Below are 20703 nucleotides of genomic sequence, written 5' to 3'. Positions count from 1 at the left end.
GGTTCTGAATTTTGAGTTATCAGCAGCCAAAAATGAGCCCATGTCTATATGAAATCCCAAATTGATTATATTAATTGTGATTAAAATGTAGTTTTCCGAGCACTAATTGTTTGTTGAGCTCCAAATATAGAGATCAGTACATTTGTATATGCCAACAATGGTAGAAATGTAGTTAATTTAAAAATTCATTACGTTACCCAGGAATGACATTTTCATGGGGAAAAAGATCTGATTCACCAAAAAAATGGTTAATTACATTCTTGAAATATGTAAATATCATTGCATTACATACACAACACTCTAATAAGTATAGAAAGTCCTACAATTTGAATTTTTTGCCAGTTTTATTTTTCTTCACATTTTAAATCCTTATCCGTCATTCACCCTGGTGCTGGCAACTGTTTTTTGCTCTCCTAAACTTGCATGCTTATATAAATAATGTTTTATTAGCATTTAATATTGTTTCCCTGCTGTCCATGACCCTATCAGAACAGACCTGCGGCCGGTTTTTGGTTCATACACAACAAGCTGAGGAAAACTGTGCCAGTCACATCTGTCCCGATGAACAGAAACTACTTGAAAGGTCAGGAATAATCATGTTAGCATCATATAATCATAATCACATTTCTTTACAATCTGTACATTTGTTAAATTTATAACAGAGGATTATGTTGGTATATCTTGTTTGCCTGTATAATGTGGCATACTTTGTTGACCTTTTGAGCTGCATAGTTCATGCCGCCCTTCCGTTCGAATACTAATGAAGCATTGTGAGCTCTCAGCTGCAAAGGTCAAATTACACGGATCGCAAGGGTAGTGGGTTTTATTGTCATTGTCTTATTGATTTTATAGCACAAACTCGCCTAATTAGTCTGCATTTGGGCAAGATTGTAGCCAGAAAATTGTATTTGTTGAGAAGTCAAGTCACCTTCATTTATATAGCGCTTTTAACAATATAGATTGTTTCAAAGCAGCTTTACAGTGATAATAGGAAATTACAGTAACAGAGATTGTTTTGGCTTTACAGCAGCTCTAGAATAAAGTTATTGTCCAGCTAAAGTTAGTTCTGATTGATTGATTCACTTCTGTTGCAAAGATCATTAGTTATTAACTTAGGGGCCGCTAACACGACACCGTTCTAACAGAAAACACTCAATACACTCACAGTACACCACATTGATGATATCCCCTACACTTTAGCTTACTTTTTACAGAAATAATATACAAAATAATATGTGTAATGCTGTAATTTATGTAATGCTGTTGAACACTTAAAATTGAAAGAAGATGTATTATAGTTTATATTAATATTAAATGCAATTAGCTGAACTTCAGTGTGCTTTTTTGACCCACTTAAGTGTGTCTTTTTATGTAAATTCATAATTACTTCTATTGTCTTTGAAATATGTTCAAAGTGTCAAATGTACTGTAAAGCATTTATCTTATGGTCATGTATTTAAATATTTGTAATTAAACACTTCTAATGATGATGTTGCAATTTAGTACATCTAGGTACTTCATATGCTTTATGTTACTCATCAAAATTAGTGTACTTCTTTAAAGCATGACAAGATTATTGGGAACACTTTAGTTTAGGGTCCAATTCTTACTATTAACTAGTTGCTTATCAGCATGCATTTACTAGGAAATTGGCTGTTTATTAGTACTTGTAAAGCACATTAATGCCTTATTCTGCATGACCATATTCTACATGCCTTAAGCCTACCCAATACCTAAACTTAACTACCTTACTGACTGTTAAAACGCTGCAATTAGGAGTTGTCACAAATTGGTTGCAATAAGAGAAAAGGAGAAAAGGATCTAAATGCATTTGCTTTATTAACAAAATAAACGCAGAAATAGAGAAACCAACTTAATGCGAAGTAGAACTGACAATGAACTGAAAGAAACACAGGGTTTAAATAGACAGAACAAACCAATCAAAGAAATGTGAAAACACCTGTGACCACTTAATCAAACCATTTGTAACCTAGACAAACTGAAACAGAAACGAGAGAAAACTGAAACATAATACAAAACCCACCTAAACAAACTCAGATTATCCCTAACATGTCACCCCCATCAAGGTGCATCTTCACGCCTTACAAATAACAACAAAAACACAAGAGTTCAATAGAGGGGGTGGGAGGGGCCTTAGGTGGGGGCCGTGGAACCATGACAAAGTACAGGCAGGGCAGAGATGAAGGCAGGAGAGGGAGGGAGGAGCCATGGTGGAGGCTTGGCAGCTGGAACCAGGGGGATGAGTGACTGAGACGAAGCTGGTTGTGGAGACCCAGGTGGAACCACGGGACTGCAGGGGCCGGGCACGACGCAGGTGCTGGAGGGCAGGGCAGAGCTGCAGCGACAAGCAACTGAGGTGAAGCCAGGGTGCCGGAGGACTGGGGCGAAGGCAGAGCGACCGAGGACCAAGGCGGAGTTGAAGGGAAGGAGGAGCCTGATGGAGCCAAAGGGGTGGAGGGACAAAGCAAAGCTGAAGCCATGGTGTAGACAGAGGGACGAGGAAGCCTGTAGGAGCCGAAGGGATGACAGCCCTAAGTGGAGCCGAGGGAGGGAGGCACCACGGTGGATCCAACTGCTCGACAGACCTAGGAGGAGTGGCGTACCGTACCGGAGGTCCTAGGTGGAGCTACTGGGTCGACCCACCAGGACTGGACCGACGAATTCTCTGACTGAGGCCACCCAATGATGATCAGAGAGGGAGCCGAAGGACTAAGGAGAGGCAGTGCAGGCAAAGCTGGAGTCCTGAGCAGTACAGATGGGTAAGAACAGACAGGCAGAACAGGGTAACATGGAACAGTCATAAAACCCAGGAACTGGTCTCTAGCACTGAATTTGCAGACTTGGAACAGGCAGTTTAAAAACAGGCAGGGGAGGTGGGAGTGTGAGACAGGGTGGGAAAATCAAAACTAAGAGTTCAGTACTGCCAACAGGGACAGGCTCAGTGCAGGGAAGTAGTTATAGTTGAAGGTGTTGGGCTACAGACATCACCTTATACTCCACCAGTGCTTCCAGGGGCAAAGGCGATGTTGCCAGCTCACACACCTAATCAGACGTGATTGGCGGTGTTGCTGGGCTTGTGGTAATGGCTGACGCTCTGCTCTCCAACCTGCTCTTTGTAGATGGTGAATGGGGAACCGTTGTGGAGAAGTACCCACTCCACGTACTCCTTGAAATTCCCCAGAGCCCCCTCTCCCCTCTTAATTCCCCAGACCACACCCTAGTCCTCTCTTTCAGGACTGCCCGGAAAAACACAAACAGGCTTGTGTAGTCATAGTGGACTAGATGTTGAAGGTCCAGGAAAGCCTATGTGTGTTCCTCTAGGGACTGGTTCTCCTGGGAGAGTAGGAGGATCTGGATTTGCTACTAAATCCATATTATTTGGTCAGTCACAAATCGGGTGCAATAATGAGGAGAAAATGGTCTAAATGCTGCAGTCTTTGTTTTATTAACAAAAGGAACTCAGAAACAGTGATTATATAGACAGAACAAACCAATCAAAGAAATGTGAAAACATCTGTGACCACTTAATTAAACTATTTGTTACCTTGGAGACTAACTGAAACAGAGAAACTTGAGAAAACTGAGGCACAGAACTGAAACATAACACAAAACTAGAGTTGAGCGCTGTTGAACAGATTCTTAAACACCTCTGATTGGCCATTGTGTTGACACGTTTAAAAGCAGGGGTCTATCGATCCCTAATATATCCACTGATAGATGGATCTGCTGAAAGACGCCGTTTTCAAACGCTCCCATGTGTATCTGTGTAAGAGCTCGATGAAGGGCTTCAAAGATGTCATTGTTGATCATTGTAGCCAATCACAGACATATTTGTTGAGCGCTTCAACACAATGGCCAATCAGAGGTGTTTAAGAATCCGTTCAACAGTGCTCAAAATGCTAGAGGGAAATGCTGGTATCGTCACATTTTTTGACAACTCTATAAACCCATCTAAACAAACAATTTTTTTATGTTTATCCCTAACAGTTTTTTATTGATGCAAAAAACGTAGTTAATAGTTAGTTAATAGTGAGATTACAGTTTTTAAAAGTATAATTTGTACATACAGGTGAAATTTACATTCAAAATGTAAACTTTACAATTTAAAACAAAACAAACAAAGAACTGTTTTTCCATTGTAGAAGCAGCAGGACCGTTCAAATCACTAAATTATTAATGATAAGTAAAAACAAGTTTAGAGGTTAGAGTTGGTAAGAAGTTAAATGTTATGTATGAACACACACAACTTATACTGAAATTAGTAAGTGCTTTAATTTTACATAGCAGCGTGCTTTCTAGCCTATGAAATTAAAATTGAAGATAGGGTATAATTTATAGATTTTTTTGTAAGGCAAAATTTATTTTGTTGATGTGTGGATAATTAACTTACTGGTTAGACTGATTTGCCAAATGTCCATCAAACAAACACATATGGCTTTTTGTGTGAAATGCTTTCTGTGTTAGCCAGCTGTTTGTGTTTGTTTTGCTTTGGAATAGGTCATTAGTGCCACGCCGTTTAACTTTTATCAGAGAAAAAAGAGGAGAGTAACAGATTGGACCTGCATCACGTGTCTCTCCTGTTTTCATTTTTCCACTGCTAGTCATTGCGGGCTCTCAGCCCCAATCCACCCTCTAAAGTGCCTTGATGTCTTTGTGCTGTGGGCTGGAAGAAGGACCCTCTGTTCCCCGCTGTCTGAACTGCTGCCGTACGGAATTTTCACAGGATTTTCTCCCTAATTAACCCCCATTTTTGTGTGCAGAGACCCAGTTTTTTTGTGATGGAGGAATGCGATAGGCATTAGTGCTCCTTGAGTTCTGTTGTTTTTTGCTAAGCCTGGCTCAATCTCAACATTGGGCCGCTTGTTGGGGCCCAGCAGAAGCATGTAATTGCACAAAGGCCATGGAGACGGTACAACACTGGAGTTGGCGTGATAACATCTTCACAGCTTATTTTAGCCCAGCTCAACTCAATTAGTGTCACCACATGCCCTCGGACCAGCACTGCCAAAATTTATAGAGGCCTGCTCCTTGAACAGACTGGCGTTTCAAACTTGTGACTGAAAATTTGGGTAATTGAGTTGAGTGCCTTATGATCTATCAAATCTGAATTGATGTTTGCACATTACATTTAATACATCGTAAACTAGATTTGCATTTCCTGAAGGAATGCGTTTCCTGCAGGTCTTCAAAATTGATAAAACATTTAGAAAATACACCTTTTAAGACTGAAAACCCTCTGAAATATTGTTAGTGGTATAAAAATTATCTTTAGGCCGCAAGTCCACCCAAAAAAATATGCCAGCGAATTTTTTTCTTGTTTTCAATGGGAGTGCCGCATATTTAAAAACGGAAGAAGCATGACGAGGCGCTGAGTGTCTGTTTCAAGCTGAGTGCTTGGCAGTTTTTCCAGACACAGAGAGTTGAAATATTTTTACCATTGGGTAAAACGCAGCGCTCATCACTGTCACTTTTTACCCAACCATCCAATCACAGTGTAGGAGGAGGGCCGGGACAAATACCACAGCGACCAACCGCCACATCCTGTTGTACAATGACAACAGACAACAACAACACGCACAAAAACGGAACAAAATCATTTAAAACAAGAGCCAGAGCAAATTCTTTACACTGTATTGACATTTTTATATTTGGAAATAAACTATATGCAAAATCAGACACCAGTAACACTTCCCAGATATTCCATACCTTAGCAACCAAAGTGTCTCAACTGAAAAAAAACGCTGCGCCACCGAAGCACTCTCAAGAGTCTACAGCAAGGCGTTTTCAGAAGAGAGCCTGCTCTTTTCAGCTGGCTAAAAACACTTTGGTGGACACACGGCCTTAAAAGGTTAGTTCACCCAAAAATTTAAAGAAATGTCATTAATTACTCACCCTCATGTTGTTCCAAACCTGTAAGACTTTCATTCATCTTCGGAACACAAATTAAGATATTTCTTATGAAATCTGAGAGATTTCTCTCTCCATTGACAGTAACACAACTACCACTGTGACGCTTCAAAATGTTCATAAAGACATTGTAAAACTAATCCATATGAATCGAGCGGTTTAGTCCAAATGTTTTGAAGAGAATCACTCATTTTGTATAACAAACAGATTTAATTAGGCTTTTATTCACATATAAACATTGATCAGCAAACATAAGCAGAACCTCAACCGAACCTGCTTGACGCATGACAAAAACCCTCATTGGTTCTTGCTGAAGCTCAAAAGTGTTTCTTAACACACAAGAATGAACCTCATTGATTTTTGCAGAAGCTCAAATGTGTTTTTTAACACACAAGAATGAACCTCACTGGTTCTTACGGAAGCTCAAATGTGCTGCGTAACACAAGAATGAACCTCATTGGTTCTTGTTGAAGCTCAAATGTGCTGCGTAACACGAGAATGAACCTGATTGGTTTTTGCGGAAGCTCAAACGTGCTGTGTAACACGAGAATGAACATCATTGGTTCTTGCTGAAGCTCAAACGTGCTGTGTAACACAAGAGTGAACCTCATTGGTTCTTGCTGAAGTTCAAACGTGCTGTGTAACACAAGAGTGAACCTCATTGGTTCTTGCTGAAGTTCAAACGTGCTGCGCAACACAAGAATGAACCTCATTGGTTCTTGCTGAAGCTCAAACGTGCTGCGTAACACAAGAATTAACCTCATTGGTTCTTGCTGAAGCTCAAACATGCTGCGCAACAAGAATGAACCTCATTGGTTCTTGCTGAAGCTCAAACATGCTGCGCAACACAAGAATGAACCTCACTGGTTCTTGCACCTCAAGCAAACATGCTTGAGCTTCCGTTTACCACAACTGATGTGTGAATTGCTAAATGTTTATATGTGAATAAAAACCTAAATTCAATCTGTTCCTCATATAAAGCGATTGAGTCTCTTCAGAAAATTTGGACTAAACCACCTGATTCATATGGTTTAGTTTTACCATTTACTTTATTAACTTTTTGAAGTGAGAAAGTGGTAGTGGTGACTGTTAATGGAGGGACAGAAAGCTCTCAAGATTTAATTAAAAACATCTTCATTTCTGTTCTGAAGATGAACAAAAGTTTTACAGGTTTGGAATGACATGAGTGTGAGTAAATTATGACATAATTTTCATTATTTGTGTGAACCTCTAATGTAATTTACAGAGGTCTTACATTTGAAAAAATAGTAATGCATGTTGACTTAAAACCTAAGCTGTATTTAGCATAAAATCTGACATAGTTTCCATTCTTCTCATTCAACACCAGTATGAAAGCAAATCCAGCTCAAGCACGTGCCTCCCTTCAGCCGAACACCCACAGCTCTGCAAGCCAAAGAGCCATTGAACATCCAGCAGGGATCTGATGTGGAAACTCAACACATGGGGAAAGGGAATTCACCTTAGTCCAAATCAAACAGGGCTGACATTGTCCTTGGCAAACCTGAACCCCCTTTTTAATTTTTGGGCATGTGTGGGTTGAGGTGAATTCGCTGATTCTGGAATTTGGATCAAACCCAGTCTGACCACTTAAGTGAAAAGGTGCAAATGCGACCGAACGCAAGATTAGTTTGAGTTTAAATAGTCGATACCTTTGCTTCTGTTTAACCTCCTGGCCGTCACATAGATGTCCCTGTTTATAGCCCTTTTTGAAGAGGACTAGGTTTTTAACACAATCTGCACACAAAAAAAAGACTAATAGCATGAGTGTAGTCAGTTTCATGAACAAATGTCTCTTAAAAAGAAAATTAAGTCAACAAAGGATGATTCTCACTTTAAATAACTCCTTTCCTCAACTATATACATATGGATATATGGATGCCTTCACTTCACCCTGCATAGTTAAACATGCCTTGTGTTTGTTTGTGTCATGTGAACACATAGCTTCCTAGAAATGGGGAGTTTTAGTCATGTAGCATATGAAAATGAGGAGTGCTGTGTGCCCATGGCTGTAATTTTTGGAGCCGGAGGTCGGTTAGTCTAGGCGTCCGTTTGGGTGAGGGGGGCACCGAGCGGTTTGGGGGCTTGCTGTGGTCACACCACACTGGAAACTCAAGGATTCAGAATCAGCCGCTCTGCTATTTAACAGAAAAATACGATCTTATCAGCATCCCACTTCTGTGTTAATAATGGACCTTGGGAAAGCCATGCGCCAGTGTGTCGTCTTTGCGACGCACATCAAATGATTGTAGTATGATGCAGTAAATTCGCAGAGATGACCACGACTTCTCAGAGAAACGCTTTTGTCTCCAGTCAGAGAAAAGGAACAGGCATGTGCTATTTTAACAGTTTGTTTTCTCTGGTTTCTCTAATGAGATTTACCGCAGAGTAAGAGCTGGTTTGATTCCCAGCCTGATCCATCCCTCCGGCGATAAACAGAAACGTTTTCCCATCCCTTACCGAACTGCTAAGTAAAATGCAGAACGCTACGTTCAACTCTTTTAAGATGGGCTCCTCATGACATCATCCACTTTTCCCAGGCCTTCCCCCCAGTATAATGATCGGCCTTCAGCCGCAGCTGCTTTTAATTACACATGCAGTGTTTCTCTTCAGTTCCCAGGACTGATGATTCTTATTCACTCCCTTATCCAGACAACTGTTTATCAGGACTTTAGCTTGCCTACGGAAATATGATGTCTGCTGGAAGTGCAGGGTGTGAATAAGGGTGTTTGCAACAGCATTTTCAAACAAACCACAAAAGTTAGGCTACAAGTTCATATTTTTACTCGACACCAAAGAAGAGAACAGTCTCTTTTACCTTTGACGGAAACCACAGCAACAGTTACTCCAACGTTTTGCATTAAAACTGGTATTAAGCAGTAGCCTACACTGACAAAACTAGAATATTGTTTAAAATCTGAGAAATGCCTGTTTTAAGGCATTAAAAGCCAATCTAAGCTAAGCCACAGAGTCTTGACTAGTGGAACGGTAAACTGGTAACTCTCAAATCCTATAAGATTAAGGATTTAATGTGCATTAAACAGAGCCCCTTTTCCCACAAAGACTTTCTGTGAACCTCTATGACCCATAATTCACAGTAAAACTAGAAATATGAGTGCTGTTTGACCATGCAGAAGTTGCTGGGGTATTGTGGGTGGTTGCCAGGTTGTTACTAATTGGTTGTTAGGGTGTTCTGGGTTGGTTACTTACTGGCCTAAGTCAAAAGAGCCTTAATTCTCAAGACAAACAATCTGAGGTATCATTAATGTCCTTAGCACAAAGTGCTGGACAAGTAAATTTGTTCCTAATAAGTTCCTAACTGTAGATGATGCATAATGTGTCTGTGTTTTTTTAATCAAGATTCTTTCTGCGTTTAACATTTCAAACTTTATACAGTGGCCTATATGTTATATATATTTAGGGAAAGGGGATATTTTAGATCATGACACCATTTCAAGTTTTTACCATTTTAAAACCCCCTTTGCAAAAAAAAAAGTCATAATGACTTAGTTAAAAGTACAGAAATTGCATAAGTCTCTTAACTATTATGAGATCATATAAATACTTGCTAATTTGCTAAATTAGAGTAGTTTTAAATGGAGTATAGCGTGTTACATTGCACTGTCAGAAATAGGGGTACAGTAGGAGTCCATTTCTGTCCCCCAAGGTACAATCTGCATAGGTTAGGTTAGGTTACTTTTATTGTACCCGTAGGTAAATTTGTTTTATAAATAAGCAAATTGTAAATAAGCATAGGGCTTATTATTGGACCTCAAGGTATATACTGTATATGTACCTTTTTGAGGGTCAAAAAGCATTAAAAGGTACATATATGTACCGTTTCTTTTAAAGGTTATGGTACAATTTTTTACCCTTGAGGGTACAGCCCCAGTGACAAGCCATTGTACCCCTAAAGGTACAATTATGTACTTTATTTTCTGAGAGTGTATGGAAAACGTAATATCTCGTAATTGTGACTTATTTCGCGTAATTGCTACTTTATTTCTCGTCATTATGACTTTTTATTTCACAAAGGGACCATATGTCACAATTGCAACTTTATTTAATGTAATTGCCACTTTTTCCTCATCCTTGCCACTATATCTCACAAAATTTCTGTGAAATCCATCATATCTCACAATTGCGACTTTATTTTGTGTAATATTCACTTTTTCTCACCATTGTGACTATATTTTATAAGACGACTTTATATTGGGTTTCCATAACATTGAAAGACATCATGTAAACATCTATGTGCAGTTGTAATGCTTGCGTTAGCAAACACCACTACCCAATGATGCATTCAGGAGACATGAAGCCTGCTAAAGGAGAGGCTCTGATTCAACGTGCTCTCCTCTGACTATGCCTATGAGTCTTTCTCCAACAGTATTTTCCGTTCTGTCCAGCGCTCGTGCTGTGTTGTGTAAGAGGCACGCCTCTTAAATTCCCTGTGGTGAGATCAGATTTTTGGTGTAGACAGGAACCACAATATGCAGTCCTGTTATGTAAGAGAGAAGGGTCTTTTGGGTTTGTTTACATGTTCCTTTCAGCCTAGAGGAGGTTCTTTTGTAGCAGAGGATGACTGAATGTAACAACTACAGCAAACGTTAGAAATGAAGCATTTAATGAGCACCAGCCAACAAGGGTGCGGTTGAATCCAAACATCCATGTGACACCATCAAAGGGGTCTTTTGGGTCAGAAGATGGGGTTTCTTATAGGACCAAAGTATACTTTCCTTGTCGGTGTTTCGCTCTGGCTTGCTGACAGATCTGATGTCTATGCACACTGTTCGCAGCACTGTGTGCATGTGTGAGTGATTTGAGTGCTCAAAAACAAAGGTTCACTAGGTAGTGTGCACTCGCCAAATGTGTCCATACTCATGGTCAATGCAGTGCACTTTTAAAGGCTTTCACACTCAAATTTGCACTAGAAACATGGAAAATGAAGTATACTCAAGCAATTACAGTGGATATTCTCAGGTAGGAGGAATATTCCAACCCAATTCTTAAGATGCAAAACTCCCAGTGTGAGTTTCGTAAGGAATAACCCTTCAACATTGTTCCCATGCATGTTTGACCCAAACTGCCTAACCGGAACTGACATGGATGGGTGGACTGATTTCTCTATGACATTTGAAAAGAAAAAGGCCTTTCTGATTGGGCAGTGGCACTAGCAGGAAAGGGCTCAAGAACACTGTATGGCCAAAGGAAATGACTCTTTTCTTTGTCTTTATCAGTGAAATGAATGGGCAGGTCATTTCCGTACCTTGGTGAAATCTGTCTTTAGTGTTGAGCAATGCCATGCTTTACTCAGAAAAGTGCTTTTTTTATGACAAATTATGTTACATCATGGGTAAACTTAGTTATATCAAACAGTTTTGTATTTCCAAAGATATCAGTGATCTCCAAACCATTATGAATCTTTGCAGTGTAAGGACAACTTGACTCACCTGTTATTATAAATTATAAATTGAACAACAACAGGTTTTAAACTGTGTAAAGAAGAAAAAAAGCGTCTGATTGAAAAAATTTGGAAAGCACAGAACATCTCAGATTTTTATGGAAGCTTGTTTCCGCCACAGAATGAAAAATAAAAAAGGTAATTGTGACTTTTTTATTTTACAATTCTGACTTTTGACTCACTTCTGACAATTCAATTGCGAGTTTACATCATATAAAGTCGCAATTGTGTGTTATAAAGTCAGAATTGCATGATATAAAGTCGTAATTGCATGTTATAAAGTCAGAATTGTGAGAAACTTTGCGTTGGCTCGCAAAATGCTTTGCGTTCCACCGACAAACTTTGTGTTCAATCGCAAAGAACATGCAATTTTTGCAAGCAAATAGAAAAGCTTTTGCGAAGAAAACGCAAAGGTTTTGCAAGCGAATGCAAAGTTTCTCAGGGGAATGCAAAACATTTGCGAGAGAATGCAAAAGTATTGAAACTGTTCTCCCTTGTCATATATTTGTTCACCACCATGTCACCTTAGGGGCTCTGTACATAACAGTTGTGGGAGAATCACATGTTGAACAGTGTATTTTGAGTCATGTTAAGTGTTAGTTTTTTTTAAAGTTTGACCTTTATAAACATGCACCAATGCACTGACGTAAATTATGTTTGTACTCACGAAATCAGAGATCTTTTGAAATGTGATCACAAGGAGACACATTTGAGACATGTTACTACCAAGTGTAGCCTAAACGACAATGTGTCTCTCTGAATGGATCACCTGAGAGGAATGTTAATAAGGTCTTAAGGCTTGTACTCTGCAACAAACAATATTAACAAATCATGTATGTTTTCTTCATGAGTCTTTGGCAAGGCTTTGTTTACTTAATTGTATAGTGTACATTACAACTAACTTTGTTTATTCCCTGGAAAATATCAGTTTGTCATTGTTAACACTATTATTGAAGTCTAAGCAAAAAGATAAAAAATAGGAATTTATTGAAGAAAGATGCAGTTGGAGCTGTATTGATTTTGTGTGTTTCGGTGTGTTTAAGGTGTAGGATTGCCGTGTTTACTCGGGCTTAGCTGTAACCGCAGCATCCTGCCCATTAGTGGGCAGCAACTGTGTGTTTGTGTGGTTTGCTGGTGGGAGTCAGGTGCTAAAATATGGCAGTGGCCAAATGTTAGTCCTCCAGAGAAAAGCATACAGACCCAATGAATACAGCCTTGCAGTGTAAAATTGTCATATAAAAACATTAGAATACTCCCAAAACTGCAGAACGAACCAGTTGTCTTACTGCTAACTCTAACTGTGACATTTTTTATGTATGCATCTTTTGAGACTTGGAAAACAGAACGCTGTGTGGTCAGAAGTCTCCGTTCACTTTTAATGTATTTCAAATCTGACAAGCATTAAAAACTGTACTTGGAGATATAAATTTGATTAAATAAAAGGTCACTTTAGTATACTGCAAGAGAGAATACTTTCATTACTATGTTTAAGTAAACTTTTAAAAAGGGAACTTTCCAAAGTCAAATTAGGTTTTATTTGAAGTACATTATAAAACATTATGGGCCCTATTTTAACGATCTGAAATGCAAGTGTCAAGCGCAAAGCGCAAGTAACTTTGTGGGCGGGTCTTGGGCGCTGTTTCTATTATACCGGCGGGATAAATGACTCTTGCGCCAGGCGCAAATCTAAAATGGGTTGGTCTGAAGTAGCTTCATTATTCATAGGTGTGGTTTGGGCGTAACGTGAAATAAACCAATCAGAGCGTCATCTCACATTCCCTTTAAGAGCAGACGTGCTTTTTCCATAGCGGATTGCTATTGTAACGGCAGATTTGCCAGACGCGCGCAAGGAGCGGTTCACAGCCAAGGAGAGCAACGCTCTCGTCACGGCCGTAAAAGAGAGGTTACATTGAAATGGAGGAACACACCCAAATTAACTTCGGTTAAACAGGCGTATGATAATTTGGGTAAATGTGTAAGCTAGATGTATGCTTTATAATAAATTGTCTATCTATCTATCTATCTATCTATCTATCTATCTATCTATCTATCTATCTATCTATCTATCTATCTATCTATCTATCTATCTATCTATCGTAATAATGTATGATTTGCAAAAATGAAAACTGCTGCTTCTGTGTAGATGAGAGAATCAAAGTGCGCGTTGTGCACACACACGCTACATTGATTATGGCCAAGCATGCGCCCTTAAAATAGCATATGAATAACATGCGCAACGCGCCACTGACTTTAAACTATTTTTTCCTGGTTAGTGGCGCAATTGTTTTCTAAACCTGCAAAATAGCATGAGGGGACGTTTGCGCCGGACCACGCCTCCTTTTTTGCGCTGAACCGCCCAGGGAGCGCAAGTTCATTCCCTAGTTTAGCGACGTGCTTCTGTGGAGGGAAAAGCGCGCTTTGCGCGGGTGCAAAATAGGAATGATACATGCGTCGCTGTACAAAGTCAATTGCGCTGGGTGCAAGATAGGGCCCTATATTTTAATAATCTTTTGTTGTGCTTTAAAGTAGGCCTACATTTATTTTTGATAAGTGTTTTAACAAAACATAGTTACTTGATATTTTATTTAAAGTTAATATACAATGTGTAATCATAAATGCTACTGAGGGTCCCACGATGGAGTAGTGCAAGCCAAATGTTTGTAAATGTGGGTTTGCCAAACTGCCCTGCTGTACTGCGAAATCTTATGTACAGGTGTATGTGCAGGCTTTCGAGCTCGGCGAACAGTATCATCACTGCATTGACCAACCCTGGACTAAGCTCGGTGCGATACTCTTCTAGTATTTGGACTCACTGGCTTATGAGCCTATACAGGAGATAAATGTATTGTTTTTATGTGTCTCTTTTTCTTTGTAATATGGACCATTATTCACGTGTCTGAAATAAATTAAATATATATATAAACAGTATTTAAATACATGGCATAAAAGTTTAAATTGAAATTACATTACAGTATATTTTAGTTTACCATAAATGCTTGTCAGTTCAGTCGGTAGTACCATATTTTTTTTATTATTGCATTTAATATAAATCTAAACTATAATACTTTTTCATTAAATTGCAATTAAGTGTAAGAAAATATTACATTAAGTTAATGTAATTAACTTAACACACTTAAGTATTCATTTAATGTATATAATTTCCATATTAAGTACTTTATTAAGGTTTTGGGGGATGAATGCTCATTACAAAGCAGAAGAACAGCGGAAGCAGATTGAAGAACTCTCCCATTTCAGTGTTGACCCTATGTTAGGCTCTGCCTTTCTGCCCACAAGCGGGCTATAAGAGTCTATGTCGAAGAGGGAGGAACAGGTCCAGCCATGCTTCCTGTGTCCTAGTGCTGTTCTCTCCAGACCTGTCTTATCCAATCATCCCTTCATTTTCCCATGAGAAATATCCCAGTGCACAAAGACCTTGCCCTCTTTATATATCTACCCTGTTTCAGCATGGTCTTCCTGTGAGCTATACCACACATTCGCCTGCAGTGCTTTCCTTCCGCTCTGGATTGTTCTGTGACGCACACAACTGCTTTCCTGTCAGGAAAAAGCTTGCAACCCCCCTTCAGCCCCTTATTCCTTTTTATTTAATTTCGATTGTAGCCTCTAAAGTACCTTTCGAAATAATTAATCAAATAAATTTTGGGCGAAAGCTTTGAGAACATTTATATGCTAGAGTAGGCTACACTTAAAAATAGACAACATTAACTTTTTGCACTTTCATACATCCTCTTCCTTTCCCTTCCAGGAAATCAGAGCAAAAATAGTGATGACTTTTGCACTCATGTGCGCATCCAATTTTTTGTCCAATCAGTTGCTCTCTAGATTTAGAATGTCCCTCCACCTAATGCCACCTGCTGTGACTAGCAATAGCAAGGTTCACGAATGTGATGTAAACTAAGTGCACGCAATACATCCATAAAGGACAACACCAGACACCAAACAAGGGAAACGCAAAGACTTACTGTAAATACAGACAGGGATGAAGGCCAAACAAGCATAACAAAAAACCTGGGAACAATCAATGAAACTAATCAACAAAGAAAACTACAAAACTACTACAAGTTAAACAGGAAACAGTAACAAAACCGAAACACAAAACATGAGTCCCGAGCAGGGTTTGTGACACATGATGGCGAGTTTTGCAAGGGCAAACACCATTAAAATTGTGTTCATAAAATGTAAATTATTTAGTGAACATTAGACAAAGCTAAACACATTTTTACCAGCCTGACATCAACAAAATCTCTCATGGAAACTGCCATCGTTGCTTTTGCTCAGTATTCTCACAGATTGCTTTTGAATTGACTGCCGTCTAGCGCCAACAAAAATTTTTGGGGGGAAATTGGCAACAGTTTGATGCTCTGTTACAGTATATTCAGTTAGTATTGATGGTGGTGTGTTACGTAAATGCTTCTGTATGTCTGATAGCCCACAGACCTTGGCCCATCACATCTCATCATCAGTTACAGTTGACAACAGCAACCAAAGCAAATTGAAAATCTATTTCCTGTATTGCCTAGTGTTGTATTATGCTGTGATTTCCCTTGTGAAAAGAACTACACTTAAACATAGTTTTTAAAAAGAGTACTTATTATGGAAATTATATACTTTAAAATAATATATTTAAGTGCAAAATTAATGTAATTTTGGTGGACATTTAATTGCATGCTATTTACAATTAAATGAAAATGTAGTATACTTTAAATGTACATTAAATGCAAGTAGTTGAACTTAGGAGTGCTTTTTGTCCCATTTAAGTAGAACATGTTTAAGTAAATGTAAATTCATAATTACTTATGTTGTCTTTGAAATTTGATTAAAGTGTACTGCCGAATGTACTGACAAGTGTACTCAAGTAGCCTTTTATTGCATTAATATAATATCATCTGCAAATACAGTTTCTTTTTTTTAATATACCTCTAATTTAAAGCACACTGTAAGTGCACATTCAGTAAAATTAAGCACACTTCTTTTTCACAAGGGTTAGTCTACTCTTCTACGAGCCGCAAATTACCCCTATGTTCCAGAAAATCATCTTGGAATCAAACAACGTGTGTGTGCTATGTGTGCAGTGGCAACTCCACACTTCCTGTCTGTTTCTTTGATCCAACCCATTACTTTTATCAAGCGATCACACCCCTAACACCTGGAACCAACAATGGTCTCTCTCTCTCTCTCCCTTCTCCTTGGTGCTCTGTGTTGTCTTTGGTGTGGTAGTTTGTCTTAAACGTGGTGTGCTGGTAGTTATGGCATGCTGGGTCAAACAAGAGGCCCAGTCATGATGGTCTTCCAGGCGGCCAGCTGCCTCTACCACCCAAAACTACCCCTCCCAAAACCGCTTAGAGTTGTCCTTTATAAAAATACATACTTTTATAATGCCTTCATTCTTAGAGCCAGGCAGACATAATCACTGTTTGCTGGGTGTAATGTGTGTGTAGATGTGCATGTGTTTTATATCAGGCTGCAGGACTGTGATTGCTTATTGGTTTGGAGAAGCAAGACTACATTCACTATGTCTTATGCATATGTGCACCTGGTAGAATTTAAAATGAGAACAATAAATCAATAAAACTGTCCCACTTTACCTTATAACTAAACATTTATAGTTACCTGGCAAAAATCATAAGTTGGATCACCAAGTTGGAAAAATGAATAGCAAAAAAATCACATGACTTAAGGTTTCATTAATGTCCATAGAGCATTATTCTTACACTAATCAAAAAAGTATCATAAGAGTAGTCCATATGATTAGTGGGAAATATTAGTGGCAGACATATGCTTGACTTTTAATTCACGAAAGGTCTGTGATGCTTTGTGTCAAGAGCAGATGGAAAATACCTACACATAACATAAACATGCATCCTTCAACAAGTGCCTTTGGCTTATCACATAGCTGCTCCTGGCTCAGGCTGTTGAATTCTAGTAAAGTTTGGCACTGCCCAGTCTTGTGCTTCTTTTTGGAATGAGTGAATTGCACGGGTCGAGGGTGACTGATCTCACTCCTTAGGGCAGCAGATGGCCAGTGAGATGCACAAAGAAGCTCACAATGTGAGCGACTGCCATTCAGATCATCTTTTCTGAATGGGACAGGACATACATCCCACAATACCCTGGTTCAGCCCTCTGCAGCCCGGCGTCTGGAACCGACAAAGCACATTGGCTGCTTCTGTGTTCCGTGTCTTAAAAAGCCACAGTGTTCGAAGCATATCACACCGCCTGCTGGTACTTATCATAATGAAGCAGCCGTCCGCCTCCCTGATGCATCTCCAGCGCACTGTTCCTTGCTTCATTGAAGCTTGGTCGTGTGAAAGAAGATGGTGTTAGTGGCATTCAGTGCTCACTCCCGGGTTAGAGGTCATGGTTAGGGTGGTGTGTTTATAATCCTCCCCCAACCCACCATATCCATATCCTCTCGAGCTGCTTTGGCACCCCAAAGTTCCTTCTCACCCTTAACCCCTCAATAACGTTCACAGGATATGAAAGTTCCCAAGCAGCCAGCAGCACTTCATCCTGCCACTAATAAAATGTTCATTATGGATATTTTCAAAATTTAGCTTTAAGACAAAACAATGGTAACACAAACATATATTCAGTCCAAACACTTTGCTTGGAGGGGTCGAGTTACTCAACCATTATGGTTCAGACAAAAAAATAAAGAAAATTGTGAGGAATTTCCTAGCCTGAAAATAAACAGTGAGGTTGTATGAAGTCTACCCTTGTAAAAGCTTGTGGTGCTACGTCATGGAATGTGGCAGCAGGACAGAAGCATGAGGTCTGTTTAGATTTGGGGTTGGGGGTTGGAGTGGGGCTTCCCACTGCAGACTGCACACATAAGAGCCGACTGTGTGTTACTGACACATGCCCCTCCCTCCCTCTGTTTCTCCACAGATGAGCGATGGAGAGAGAGGGGGAACAGCTGTGGTAGAGAGACAGTGAAGAGAGAAGGATCTCAGTAAGAGTCAGATGCTGCACAAGGCAGGAACAGAGAGAAGTCGGCCATAGAGAACATTGGGAAAGGAGGATGACCACTGCAAAGGAATACGTCTAACAGAAATATGAAGGAATATCTTTGTGTGCTTTGACAAGTGGCATTATAACAGGTAAAAGTAACTCTACTACTATACAATATTGTTGTTTTAAATGTGTGTGTTTGTGTTTAGGTGGATAGTTGGATCGATAGACTCATGTAGTCAGATTAGACAGATGTATAAATATAGTAAGGTAATAGTAAGGTAGGAAGATGGATGAATGGGATACTTAACTTTCAGCTTGATGTTTTGCTACCATTTTCCTCACAGATCAGAATGGGAAATACAGATAGTCAGTACAGCAGTTTCATCATCCCTGGTAAGGGAAAATCTAGCTCCCTAAAAAAAAAAGAGGAGGTACTGTCCCCGCACTCTTGGTGGAGGAACTCTGAGAGCACGTCTGGATACAAGGCCAAAAATGTTTTTTCACCACACAAGAACAGCCAACCTTACATCTCCCGCCATTATGACTGCATTAAGGGGAGATCTAGTGACAAAATATGTGCAGAGAGCCACCAAGACAACATTTTATTCCAGGGAAATGGTTTCTTTGTTGGCTGCAGACAACAGACTGGAGGCCTCCAGGCCCCTATGAGGAGCCCCAGTTCTGAGCTTAAAGACAGTAAGAGCAGTCCCAAAGTTCTTTTTCGTGAGGATGGAAGTCTGAGGGTAGAGTTTACCAATGCACGGAAGGAACCGGATGTTGAACTGTCACTGAGCAGTTGTCTCAGTGGACCTGTTGATGCTACCCAGAGGGCCAGTAATGGGAGCTCTCTTAGCTCTGAGGGCTCATGGTATGACTCACCCTGGGGGAATGGAACAGATCTTTGTGACAACGTCTTCACCACCAGCCAGCCTTCAGACAACAGTAGTGGATATACCACACTCTCATCCACACGTACAGTAGACCTTGGATGTTTTAGTGGGTACACTACAGAACAGTCTGAGAATCATATGGGTAGCCTCGCCTGCCAAACCACAGTTCATGCCAGTCAGTACGCAAGGAGTGATTCCTATAGCAATGGGTTCAATACCAACCACACTGAGGGGGACAGTGGTATTGGGGACTCTGTGCTCCTTCATTTGGAACATAATGGATTATCCGATCTATACACAAATCCCAACATGACTTTGCCATTCCCTACCGTGGGCATCCTAGTGGCGGATCAGCTTGAGGACACTCCTCAGCTTCAAGCCTCACTGACCTCTTCCCTGGATGCAAACTCCCAAGACGAGAGTCAGGAAACCCAGCATTACACCTCACATACTCTACCATGCAGAAAAGCAGTTCCTGATGGGAACACAAGGAAGGACTCACTCAAAAGTCGCATCCGCCGCCTCAGCGATTGGACGGGAAGTCTGAGTAGGAAGAAGCGGAGACTGCAGGTGAGAAAATAATTTTTTGGTGTATTGGGCATTAGCACATGTCTGTCAGCATAGGAGATCTTCCTGTTTGACTCCAAAATCATGCTGATGTTATCATATTGAAATTCCATCTACTATTCAGTGTTCTAGTTTAAGTTGAAATTTTTTTCAATGCTGTAAAACATTCTAAGATGTTAGACCTCTCTGAAACAATGATTTACAGATGTTTTAAAAGGGTATACTTGTTGAACTGACCATAATTTGACCATGAGTTGTTAAGAGAAAAAGTCAGAGGAAGGGTGTAAAAGCTTTACAACATTGTGTCAACCTTGTAACACAAGTACATGTTAAGTACATTTGTCATCCTCTTCTCACTTCATGTGCCTCAGGAACCTCAGGAACCAAGTACTGTGGACTTTACAGAGGTTTTCAACTGTGGAGCTGGGGGTACACTAGAGGAATCCAGACCATTTTGGAATCCCATGTCCTCCCAGACAAAGTTGGACTGCTCTGGGTCCTTAACGGTCCCATTTGGCCATCAGAGCCAGGGTGCGGCCCTGAGGCAGAATATCTATGATAACTTTATGCAGGGCCTGGAGACTGGCAGTTGCAGTGGAACTGCTGATGGACCCCAGTTCTGGGAATGTGAAGGGGAGAGCAGCAATGGCTCAATGGGCTCCTTGGAGCAAATGGACTTCCTGTTTGAGAAGGAGCAAGGTGTTGTGCGGAGGGCTGGTTGGCTGGCTTTTAAGCCCCTCATTTCCCTCCACAAGGATCGCAAACTGGAGCTGGTAGCAAGACGCAAGTGGAAGCAGTATTGGGTCACGCTTAAAGGTAAGATAGTAGTCTTGAAAACAAGCGGAAACTAAATGCAGATTAACACCA

The 20703-nt window shown here is 40.1% G+C and overlaps 1 protein-coding gene and 1 long non-coding RNA gene across 3 annotated transcripts in view; one reads left to right on the top strand and one right to left on the bottom strand.

Annotated features, from left to right (window-relative positions):
* Nucleotides 1-20703, top strand: part of tiam2b (TIAM Rac1 associated GEF 2b) — a 53411-nt gene that overhangs the window by 6591 nt on the left and 26117 nt on the right. For both annotated transcript variants that reach the window (XM_082148446.1, XM_082148447.1), the window contains exons 2-4: nucleotides 18314-18525; nucleotides 18724-19839; nucleotides 20208-20652. In XM_082148446.1, the coding sequence (XP_082004572.1) occupies nucleotides 18730-19839; nucleotides 20208-20652 (1555 nt within the window). In that variant the 5' untranslated portion in view covers nucleotides 18314-18525; nucleotides 18724-18729. The remainder of the gene's footprint in view (nucleotides 1-18313; nucleotides 18526-18723; nucleotides 19840-20207; nucleotides 20653-20703) is intronic.
* LOC309482933 lies at nucleotides 392-12931 on the bottom strand. Its single transcript, XR_014200443.1, has 3 exons — nucleotides 6737-12931; nucleotides 5307-6687; nucleotides 392-5255 (listed from the first exon to the last, which is right to left on the bottom strand). It is a non-coding gene; the product is annotated as an uncharacterized lncRNA (long non-coding RNA).

The sequence above is a fragment of the Leuciscus leuciscus genome (genome assembly GCF_965113295.1).
Source record: "Leuciscus leuciscus genome assembly, chromosome: 19".
Taxonomy (NCBI): Eukaryota; Metazoa; Chordata; class Actinopteri; order Cypriniformes; family Leuciscidae; genus Leuciscus; species Leuciscus leuciscus.
The sequence above is the reverse complement of the archived record's forward strand: the minus strand, read 5'-3'. Positions and strand labels throughout refer to the sequence as shown.